The sequence below is a fragment of the Doryrhamphus excisus genome, chromosome 14 (assembly GCF_030265055.1).
Source record: "Doryrhamphus excisus isolate RoL2022-K1 chromosome 14, RoL_Dexc_1.0, whole genome shotgun sequence".
NCBI classification, from domain to species: Eukaryota; Metazoa; Chordata; class Actinopteri; order Syngnathiformes; family Syngnathidae; genus Doryrhamphus; species Doryrhamphus excisus.
Genome location: NC_080479.1, coordinates 13746873 through 13758524, shown reverse-complemented (window position 1 = coordinate 13758524; position 11652 = coordinate 13746873). Strand labels below are relative to the sequence as shown.

Genomic DNA, 11652 nt, shown 5'->3' with positions numbered 1-11652 from the left:
CGTGGCGCACCAAGTTGTGATGCTAAAATAATAAAATGTTTATACTTCTGAAAATAGAATCAACCTTCTTAAATGGTATACTTATTAGTTAATAGTTAAAGCCATACATGTTGACTTGTTTGCTGTCATGTGTCGGTGATATTTTCAGTGTAACATTGTGTAGTCTGGTTGCCCAGAGACGGCCTGAAGCCGTTGCTATGGAAACCGGCCTAGCGACACCAGTTCGCTGAGCATACTGGAGCTTTACGGTGAGTATAAAGGATTGAAACTTTTACACATTCATTTTGATAGGTTTGCAGTGGTACGTATTTACTATAATGTTAATGTTAAAAATATTAACGGTTTAAAATTACAAACTTTAAAAAATGCAAGCATAGCCGAACAATTGTTTGAGGTTGCCTACACTATATGACGTGCAGATGAGTAAAATGTTGTATTTTCCATAATTTTCAATGTAACGAATACATGTTCTAACACATTTTGTCAAATGTGATTAATATTTAACACAAAGTTACCGTATTTTTTATATTCTCGATTAAATAAATTCATATTTACACGCTATGAATACAGGTAGATTCCACCATTTCGTCCCCGCAGATTCGTCATTATATAAACGTCAAAGTTTGACGACCCCCGCGTTCAATAGAACTTTCCATAAAAATTCAATTTCTTCTACAAATAATTGGTCATAAAAACATCATACAGACATATGGCGTCACCAATGTACATTACGGGAATTTACGTTACCGCCTTCACTCAATGACGTAAGTCTAAATCAGACTGTGGAATGTGCGGCAGCTAAAGCTAGTAGCTTAATATAGGTGTGTAAATAGACCGTTCCTTGAAGTAATTATTGAGGAGGGGGAATTGTTCTCTTTGTGGGCCTGGCTATCTTGCTGGCTGAAGAATTAATGTGAAGGTATTTTGAGTGTAATAATCGACCTAAAATGTTCTAATAAATAATTAATGATGTAAATGAGCATTTGCTCCCCCATACATGGTGTAATAATGTTAAGTGTATTACAACATAACAATGAGAGATGGGTAAGTTAATAGCAATGAAATCATGAAATTGTTCCCTCGCTAACAAATATTATATTAATATATAAACAAAAAATAAAATATATTAACAAATATTATATTATATGATGTGGCCTATGGGACTTAAGATTGACACCCGTCTATATATATATATAGTGTTTTTTTGTGTGAAGTTCTGCACCTTCAGTGATCCAGATCCTTGATTTATCCAGATATTATTGCAGGAGCACCATGTCCAAACATCCCGAGAAGCCTAGCGTGCACTACAGTGTGCCAGAGTGGTGCAACAACAACAACCAGCTGTCTACCACTGCACAAATTGAGCAGCAGCTTTCCAATGTAATCCGCCAAGAGAGCAGATCCCTACGCAATGACACTAACTGTAAGGTGGGTTCTTGTTGATGCCACAGTAAAGAAGTCGTGTCCCAAGTCATCTCCGTAAATTTGGTGAATTTTTTTTAATTTGTGTCTTTCCCCTACACAGACATTGTGGGATGAGAGTGATACCTCCAGCAGGTTGAGTGATCGGATCTGGGAGGTTGCAAGATGGAAAGAGCTGCTGGTATCATGTGCACAGAAAGTGGATGAAGAGATGGAAGCACTAACATTGGTAAGGAGACACCCGACTCCTGGTTTACGAGACCAGCGCTCTTTCCACTACTAATTCTTTGTGTGCTATGACAGTCTAAAACCCGGACAGAGGAGACCTTGGCTGCCACTGCTGTTCCATTGGAGGTCACCTTGGAGAGCCTTACCCTGAGAGAGGGTCGGCCAGGACTGGAGTTGGTCAACGACACAGTGGAGGAGCAGCTAAAAAACGAAGTGTACGTCATCGAAAGAGTGCAGCAAGTTCTTCAGCAGCACATCGACGAAGCCTTTGAGCAGCTCTGGTAGGATTATCATCACACTGGTTTGTGGTTTTACGTCATTCCAGTGGCACCGGGTATCTATCCACACAAACTGCATAGCTGCTTTTGTTTTGTTTTTTATGTTGTCAGTATTTTGCAAAAAATTCGACAGCAGCTAACTGCGGACCTCCAAAACAAGATGGAAACTCTGGATATTGACACGTCCTGTCTGGCACTCACAATAACGTCCTCCCAGATCTCTCTGAAGCCCAATCCTACTCGAATACCTGCAGGGTAATTACGCAACATGATGAGACAAATGTTTACATTTTGCCTCTGTCAATGTGTTTGCTGTGTGTGTTAGCATGCTAACATTAACATATTAGGATTTTAATCAATTTTCAGAGGTAGCTACTTACTCTGTATAAAGACCTACACTATAATGCTAGATGTTAGCATGCTAACATTAGCATGTTAGCATTGCTAGCATGCTAAAAGACTTACACGATAATGCAAGATGTTAGCATGCTAACATTAGCATAGTAGCATTTTTAGCCATTTTATAGCTACACACATATAAACACTTATCATAACTACATTGTGTTTTAGCACCCGATGTTAGCATGTTTGCCTTGCCAGCATGCCAACATCAGCATAGTACCATTTTAGCCATTTTCATAGCTATACACTTACTGTATATAAACAGTTAACCACTATTATGTTAGGTGTTAGCATGCTGATGTTAGCATGTTAACACTGCTATCATGCTAATAGTAACATAGTAGCATTTTAGCCGTTTTCATAGGTGGACTTATATAAACACTTGGTCCTATAATGCTAAATGTTAGCATGCTAACATTGGCATGTATGCTATCTGGCAGAGGTCTGCGCCTTTGTCTTTCACGAATGTGTTCTAACAGTTAAAGTCTAAAATTCACCATGTTTGTATCTTTCAGACACTCATTGCAGAGGCTGAAGCCTCCAGTTTATTTATATAGCCTTTAACAACAAAAGAGCCTCAGACGGCTTTACAGGCTGGCAACAATAGACGTGCATGAATGTACCTATGGTGCACAATTGTAGTGAAAACAGGGTCATGTGTTAACAACCGTATGTATTTATCTCTCCTGAAGCTCCAGCACACCACACGAGTGGATCAGATTCAGCCAACTGAATTTGGCTCGGGCCCAGGAGGCAATGCGGCTGTCCCAGCAGATGAGGGACGACATGAGTCTCTCCAGAGTCAATGTATGTGGTATGAAACCACTCATCGCTATTTTTTTTTCTTCATAGACTTAAGCAAACTTTAGATCTAATTCCCTTCTCGGTCCTGTTTAGATGCAGAATGATTTGAAGAAGCAGCAAAGAGCCACAGAGTTTGCACTTCGTAAGCGCCATCACCAAGAACAACAGGCTTCCAGTGAGCTTCAGTGGCAGTTGAAAAACGTGAGATCGATATTTGTTAAGCACTTCATTACCATACCATGTATAACACACCCATATATACGGTATATTTTGCAGTGTGAAATGTTAGAAAAAATATACATCACACAATAGTCAGCAAAAGTCGGTATGAGGAACTCACTTTCTCACGCTGTGCAGATATTTCAGACGGTTGTTGTGAGGATCTTCATGCTGTTTTTTGCGGTGCTGCTTCGATGGGATTCCCACCGAGGGCCTTTACTGAAAAATGAAAGGATGCAAAGGACACGTTGATATTTTGCCTATGTTAAGAAGCTATATACATTTCAAGCAAAAACGTTTCCTGTTTTGTGCTCTTATTTTGGTTTTCTGTTTCCTGTTTGGTACGATGTGCAGCCGCTTTGCCATAGCAATCATCCAAATGTCAGTATTTAGGTGGAGCTGCATTATACCCAAACAGCAAAACAAAAAAAACAGCATTTATGGCAATCTTATTAAATGTATGTGTCCTGTAATAGACTGAAGATGAGATATCAGAGATGGAGAGTGACATCTTCAGACTGGATGCCGATTTGCAAGGCAAGATGGCCCCACTAAAGTTAGCCCACACCAGACTGGAGAATAGAACCTACAGACCAGGCATGGACCTGTGCAGAGATGAGGTGGACGTGCAGCATAAATTGATATGAATACAGAAGTATAGCTTCATTGTTCATTATTTTTTCATTCTTGATCATCTCCAGGCACAGCGTACCCTAGTTGATGAAGTCAATCAGCTGCAGGCTACGATTGCCACTTTGAAGAAGCAGCTGTGTGAAGCTCAGTGAGTTTTTATTATCTCTGTCAATGTGTTTGCTGTGTGTGTTAGCATGTTAGCATGCTAACATTAACATATTAGGATTTTTATAAATTTTCAGAGGTAGCTACTTACTGTATATAAAGACCTACACTATGTTAGGTGTTAGCATGCTAACATTAGCATGTTAGCATGTTAACATTAGCATATTAGGATTTTTATACATTTTCAGAGGTAGCTACTTACTGTATATAAAGACTTACACTATAATGTTAGCATGCTAACATTAGCATGTTAGCATTGCTAGCATGCTAAAAGATTTACACGATAATGCAAGGTGTTAGCATGCTAACATTAACATAGTAGCATTTTTAGCCATTTTATAGCTAGACACATATAAACACTTATCATAACAACGTTGTGTGTTAGCATCCGATGTTAGCATGTTTGCCTTGCTAGCATGCCAACATCAGCATAGTACCATTTTAGCCATTTTCATAGCTATACACTTACTGTATATAAACAGTTAACCACTATTATGTTAGGTGTTAGCATGTTAACACTGCTATCATGCTAACAGTAACATAGTAGCATTTTAGCCGTTTTCATAGGTGGACTTATATAAACACTTGGTCCTATCATGCTAAATGTTAGCATGCTAACATTAGCATGTATGCTGCTTTGCAGAGGTCTGCGCTTTTGTCTTTCACGAATGTGTTCTAACAATTGAAGTCTAAAAGTCACCATATTTGTATCTTTCAGACACTCATTGCAGAGGCTGAAGCTCAATCACAGTAAACTGTTAGAGGATCTCTCCAGGAAACGAGAAGCCTTGGCTCTGGAGCAACGTTGCATAAACATTCGAAGCCGCCTCATCCCAATATTACATGGCGATGACACCCCGGTACCACTGGTCCTGCTCACTAACTCTAGTGGAAGGAGCACCCAGCATCTTATAGCTCAATAGGAATTTGCAGTCTGAAGCAAATTTGACTAATCTACCGAGAGGATTGTGTCATTTTCAACTTAGATTTGGTGGTACATGTGGCTTTATATAAAAATATTTGCAATATAGACAGTATTTAACTAAGAACTTCCATCCTCTTGAAAATCTGTGTGCCGTGTTACTAATGCATCGAGTAGAGTGATTCGTCTCTGAACTCGATATTTTTTTAAAGCTTTCTCTGGCATCCATCAAGATATGTCTGGCATCTAAGTGTATTCATACTCACGTTTGTGTAAGGTCATTTTATTGTCCTTTATCTTTTTAATGGTTGTGTTTGGCTCTGTCATGATGTTTGACCATCGGACGCTGTTTAGAGCATAAAGATAATAATGTGAACATTGACTCAAGTATTGTAAAAAATAGGTCTGAACAGGGTCATTTGCAAATTGGTTATTTGTAGGGATGTCTGATAATTATCGGTACCGTAATCGGTATTTGATTTTTTTTTCCCCGATCATGAAAACCGGGGATGCACGTTGGACGAGTGGTTAGCGCGCAGACCTCACAGCTAGGAGACCAGGGTTCAATTCCACCCTCGGCCATCTCTGTGTGGAGTTTGCATGTTACGGGTACTCCGGTTTCCTCTCACATTCCAAAAACATTCATTCATTCATTCATTTTCTACCGCTTATCCTCACGAGAGTCGCGGGGGTGCTGGAGCCTATCCCAGCTGTCTTCGGGCGAGAGGCGGGGTACACCCTGGACTGGTCGCCAGCCAATCACAACCATTCACACTCACATTCATACCTATGGACAATTTGGAGTCGCCAATTAACCTAGCATGTTTTTGGAATGCGGGAGGAAACCGGAGTACCAGGAGAAAACCCACGCATGCACGGGGAGAACATGCAAACTCCACACAGAGAGGGTGGGCCGAGGGTGGAATTGAACGCAGGTCTCCTAGTTGTGAGGTCTGCGCGCTAACCACTCGACCGCGTGCCGCTTTCCAAAAACATACTAGGTTAATTGTCCATAGGTATGAATGTGAGTGTGAATGGTTGTTTGTCTATATGTGCCCTGTGATTGGCTGGCGAACAGTCCAGGGTGTACCCCGCCTCTTGCCCGAAGACAGCTGGGATAGGCTCCAGCAACCACCGCGACCCTTGGGAGGATAAGCGGTAGAAAATGAATGAATGAATCATGAAAACCGATATAACCGAAAAAAATGTTGTATACAACACTGGAAACACTGGCATCAATTATGGCTAAAACAATTTTTGAGGTTGACAAAAATGGCGCAGCTACTCATTAATTACTGAGTCCTTTTTTTCAACATTTGTAACTATTTGATCAGCTGATGATCAAGTTATTAGCTTCTGGACTGGATATTTTTGTTGTATAAATTGGCACTCAAAATTAATGCTAGAAATCTTAACTTACGGTAGTGTTGCTTTTTGTGTATATTCCAAAACATAGCCTCTTTTTTTATTCTATATATGAGTCTATTCTTGTTTTGAACATTTTCTATCTGTCAATAAATCAGCAGTGAGTTTCTGCTCCATTTACTCCCAATATAAGCTTTTTGTGACATGCCCACTCTTCCAGTGTCACACTCGCCACCATAAAACAACGAGGTGTTTCTCTATGCCACAAACAAGTCATTTTTATCCTCCCATTGCTTTCACTACTTTTTACGACTTGGCTCTCTAGTCTTACGGGCTCATGATCAACTCTGACTGAATTATTCTGAATCATTTCACCCAAAGGTCCAGATGCTACTCCCCTCACCAAGAGCAATTATGGCAGCCTGGTTCCCTGCTAAATGTGCATTACTTCTGCACGAATGCGTGCGTCTTCTTATCTGCATCTCGGCATCATTGATGGGGTGCACAGCAACATGCATCACTGCCTTTGCGCCCACCACCTCAGTCAGGACAGTCGCAGACGAGAGGAGCGGGTAAATTCAGCTATGGCGAAGAGGAGAAGGCGCCACTTTTTTAAACAGTTTCTTAGTGTTAGCATAAGCTTTTAAAGCGATGCACGTAGCTGTCAAGGACTGCGTCGCGCTCTTAATCTACTCTTTCACTTTCCTACTGGGTCTTCCTGCCAACCTGCTGGTTCTGTTCGTGTACGTCCGGAAGGCCTCCAAGCGTGGCGCCACACCCAATGTGGTCTACGCCCTCAACTTGTGCCTGGCCAACCTGGCGCTAGTGGCCTGGCTGCCCGTCAAGGCCTTGGAGACTTTACTTCAAGACTGGATGCTCCCGGCCCCCGTGTGCCTTGCTTATAGCTTCTTCCTCTTCTCCTCACTCTATGGAAGCTGCCTCTTCATCACGGCGGTGACGATGGGACGCTACCTCAGCATCGCCTTCCCCATTATCTACAAGCGATACCGCCGTGCTCGCATCTCGTGCTTCATCAGCGCTGCCCTATGGGCTTTGGTGCTGCTTCACCTCGGCGTTGGCCTGGCGGCTGAAGGTGGAGCCCACTTTGTTTCAGTTAAGGATGACGCTACTGCGTGCTATGATCACTTCAATCCCTCCCAACTAGCCGTGCTGCTGCCTCTACGCTTGGAGATGGCAATCGTTCTTTTTCTCCTTCCTCTGATCGTGTCATCGTTCTGCACGCTGCGCTGCGTCACCCTGGTGTGGCGCTCCAACTTGCGGCCCATGGGGAAGAGGAGAGTTCTCACAGTGGCCCTGTCCACGCTGGCTGTGTTTGTGGTGTGCTACGCTCCCTACAACACATCGCACCTTGTCGGGTTTGCATTGGGGGAGAACGTGGAGTGGAGAACCTACGCCATGTTGACAAGCTCCTGCAATGTGTTCCTGGAGCCGGCTGTCATGTTGATGCTGTCACCCGCCGTGTCTAGGGGCTTCATGGGAAGAATGTGCGGAGGGCAAAGCCACTTCAGCCGCATTGAAGGCGGTCGCCAGAATTGCACCACCCCAACTGTGGCTCATGTCAGGTCACCAGCAACGACCACTGAGAGGAGTGCTGAGGTGCCCAAACTGAGTCAGGAATGAGGTCACCATGGACGACCTTGTAGGGGATTCACATCATTAGGTGGAATGAAATATAGAAGAGCCAAATGAATAGCACAGCAGCTTCACGGACAGTAGATCCAGTTTTGACTCTACTCTGTTGTCCCACTAATCATGTTGGGTTACATGAACACTCATAGCTGTGAATGTGAGCCAGCTGGGATAGGCTCCAGCTCACCCGTGACCTGAACAAGGACGTGCTATAAAGAAAACACACATTACGGTGTGTAATATGTTTTAGCTTAATTTGAATATTCACTGGGAGCTGTTAATAAACATACTTTATGCTAAATATAAGTAATCCTGTCCAGTCATTTATCTTTCTGTCAATAAAATATAGTGAAAACTGGTATATTTCATAGTGGAAAATGGTGATTAATCATGATTCATTCAGTCATAAGACAACTGTACTTAAATAACGACCCCTTGTCTCCCCCTGGTGGTGGAAATGCTTTGTGCGTATACATTGAAAAAAAAAGCCTTTCCATCCAATGTCTTTTCACTCACAGGGATGACCTTCTAATGTCCATTTTACAGGTTTTGAAAGTCTGAATTTTTTAAAATTAAAAAAAAAAATAATTTAAATTTAAATTATTTTAAAAATTATTTTGTAAATATTTTTTATTATATATAAAAAAATAAAAACTATTTTAAATGATTAAAATTACCCTCTCATCCTTTAGGGGACAAAGGTGTATGCCCCTTGGTTTAGACTAGAGCAAGGGTGTCCAATGTGCGGCCCAGGGGCCATTAGAGCTTTGTTTGTTTGTTTTTTAATTGGCCCTTTGCACATTCTAAAAATATAATTCAACAAGAAAACTAAAAAAACAAAGTTGTACTTTTTCGAAAATTACAACAGCAAAGTGTAAATATTATGGGAATCAGGTTATTATTACGCAAACTCCAAAAAAGTGATTTGAACCTGGATCACCTGAATGTCCACCACTTTTACCACCGTGCTGTCCACTAATTACAGCCACAAAACTAAACAGTCTTAATCTGTTTGCAAACAACCATCACGCATCATCCTTTCCACTCCTTCCCTGTCAAGGATGATTGACACAGTGAGTGATTACAACACATTTCCACATATATATAATAACAATGAGCGGTTGCGGGGTGATGATGTTTGCAGAGCGCGGAAAGATTGTGTCCAGAATCCTTATTAAACTTCCGGCGGGGATGGTGAGATTGGATATATTGAGTGTGATTGAGGGCAACACACGCAGTCAGAGTGATAGAAGAGTCGCAAAGCAATGGAGAGGCTGATGTTTCATGTTTGATGGTGGTCAGGTAGGCACAGTGTTTATAACTGGAATTGATGAGACTAAATATAACGATAAAAAGTGATAGTGTGTATTATATTTTTCATTATTGATCAGTGCATAACTACAATATAATTCTACAGTTTTGTTGATGACCAATGTTGTGTTCTCCAGTGTGTCAGAGTGTGCCATGCTGCTGCTTTTGCTGTCTGTCTACATCTTCACCTTCCTGATGGGGGTCCCCGCCAACATTCTGGCATTCTGGACCTTCTGCCACAAAGTGCGCACCAGGGCGGCCCCCATAGACATCCTGCTCCTCAACCTTACCATCTCCGACCTCATCTTCTTAGCTTTCCTGCCCTTCAAAATGAAGGAGGCCGTCGACAACATGGCCTGGTTGCTGCCTTTTCCGCTGTGTCCCTTCACCGGCTTTGTGTTCTACGTCACCATCTACAATAGCACCCTGCTCCTCACGGCTGTGGGTGTGGAGCGGTACTTGGGGGTGGCGTACCCGCTCAGGTACGCCCTGTGCCGCAGGCCTCGCTACGCCGTGGTAGCCTGTGTGGTCTTTTGGGTGGTGACCTCCATGAACCTGAGTATCGTCTACATTATGCCCTATGCTCAGTGGTGGGGGAATGACAAGCCTCCGTCGACCTGCTACTTGAACTTCACGGGGGATGAGCTCAAAATCCTCCTGCCTTTCCGCCTGGAGCTCTTCTTAGTCCTGTTCTGCATTCCCTTCATCATCTGCTGCTTCTGCTACGTCAACTTCATCCTCATCCTGTCCCGTCTCCCCAACATCAGCAGGCGTAGGAGGCTACGTGCCATCGGACTGGCCCTAGGCACCCTCATAGTGTTCGCCGTCTGCTTCGGGCCTTATAACGCCTCCCACGTGGTGGGCTTTGCGCGTCAAGAGAGCGAAGACTGGAGAAAAATGGCGTTGCTGTCGAGCACCCTCAACGCCTGCCTGGATCCGTTTATCTTCTACTTCTCGTCGGCCGCCGTCAGGAGCATGTTAAAACGCTGCTTTAAGAACGTCATGGCTAAGATGCACATCCTGAAGTGGGGATGAAATCTAAAATTGGTGGTTTTGAGTGCTTAAAGTCATTGATAGAGTGGAATAATCACCCTACATTATGATGCCGTGGAACCATGTGACTCTTGTCAACCAATAAGCAAGACAATGCTACTAATGATAAAATACCATAGGCATGCATGTTATGATCTGCTTTTGCCTTTAAATTGAGAGCTATTGTTTTCCTTTAGTATTCTGACATGATGATGACATGAAAGGAACAGCTGAGGTTTTCCTTCCTTTAGTTTTATTGAGGCATAATGTGGTATGCTTTGGATCATGAGCCTGTCTTTGCTTTTGTGTTTTGACACACGATAAGAAGAAGAGTTGGGGTTTGTTTTTTATTTTTTATTTTTTGCCACATAATGCGGTCTGCTTTGGATTAAGAGCTGTTCCTTCCCTTTCATATTTGACACATGATGTGGTATGATTTGTACTGTAGGCTGTTCCTTTGTTCATTCATTCATTCATTTTCTACCGCTTTTCCTCACAAGGGTTGCGGGGGGTGCTGGAGCCTATCCCAGCTGTCTTTGGGCGAGAAGCGGGGTACACCCTGGACTGGTGGCCAACCAAATCACAGGGCACATATAGACAAACAACCATTCACACTCATTCACACTGACAATTTGGAGTCGCCAATTAACCTAGCATGTTTTTGGAATGTGGGAGGAAACCGGAGTACCCGGAGAAAACCCACGCATGCACGGGGAGAACATGCAAACTCCACACAGAGATGGCCGAGGGTGGAATTGAACCCTGGTCTCCTAGCTGTGAGGTCTGTGTGCTAACCACTCGACCGCCGTGCCGCCCTGTTCCTTTGTTGTTGTTTTTTTTTTGCTACTTTAGACTGGACACTGTTCCTTTCTGAGGGGGGGTTGCCATATAATATGGTATGCTCCGGACTGTAGGCTGTTTCCTTCTGTTTGTTTGTTGTTTTTTGCCACATGATGTGGTATGCTTTGGACTGTAAACTGTTCCATTGGGGGTATGGGGGCAGGGGGTGCTACATGATGTGGTATGCTTTGGACTGTGGACTGTTCCTTTCTGAGGGGGGGGGGGGGGGGGGGGGTTGCCACATAACATGGTATGCTCCAGACTGTAGGCTGTTCCCTTTCGAGTTTTTTTTGCTACATGATGTGGTATACTTTGGGCTGTAAACTGTTCCTTTGGTGTTTTTTTTGCTACATGGCTGTTCATTTATGGGTTTGTTTCTTT

The 11652-nt window shown here is 42.9% G+C and overlaps 4 protein-coding genes across 6 annotated transcripts in view; 3 read left to right on the top strand and 1 right to left on the bottom strand.

Moving 5' to 3' along the window:
* Nucleotides 1-11652, bottom strand: part of lipea (lipase, hormone-sensitive a) — a 46605-nt gene that overhangs the window by 33438 nt on the left and 1515 nt on the right. For both annotated transcript variants that reach the window (XM_058046757.1, XM_058046758.1), the window contains exon 3: nt 3475-3572. The gene's annotated coding sequence lies outside the window, so the exon portion shown is untranslated. The remainder of the gene's footprint in view (nt 1-3474; nt 3573-11652) is intronic.
* tekt2 (tektin 2 (testicular)) lies at nt 3-5550 on the top strand. 2 transcript variants are annotated; one of them, XM_058046762.1, is made up of 10 exons: nt 3-248; nt 1254-1428; nt 1526-1651; nt 1726-1931; nt 2040-2183; nt 3023-3137; nt 3228-3335; nt 3830-3973; nt 4055-4134; nt 4870-5550. In XM_058046762.1, exons 2-10 carry the CDS (start codon nt 1273-1275, stop codon nt 5072-5074), a joined length of 1284 nt encoding a protein of 427 aa, XP_057902745.1. In that variant the 5' UTR covers nt 3-248; nt 1254-1272; the 3' UTR covers nt 5075-5550. The 2 variants fall into 2 exon arrangements, with proteins under 2 accessions (XP_057902745.1, XP_057902744.1); XM_058046761.1 differs by lacking the exon at nt 3-248 and adding an exon at nt 826-919 and having other exon boundaries at nt 1266-1428.
* si:dkey-211g8.9 (free fatty acid receptor 3) lies at nt 7090-8079 on the top strand. The gene has a single exon (XM_058047686.1). It carries the CDS (start codon nt 7090-7092, stop codon nt 8077-8079), a length of 990 nt encoding a protein of 329 aa, XP_057903669.1.
* Nucleotides 9514-10434, top strand: LOC131102182 (free fatty acid receptor 3-like). The gene has a single exon (XM_058047685.1). It carries the CDS (start codon nt 9514-9516, stop codon nt 10432-10434), a length of 921 nt encoding a protein of 306 aa, XP_057903668.1.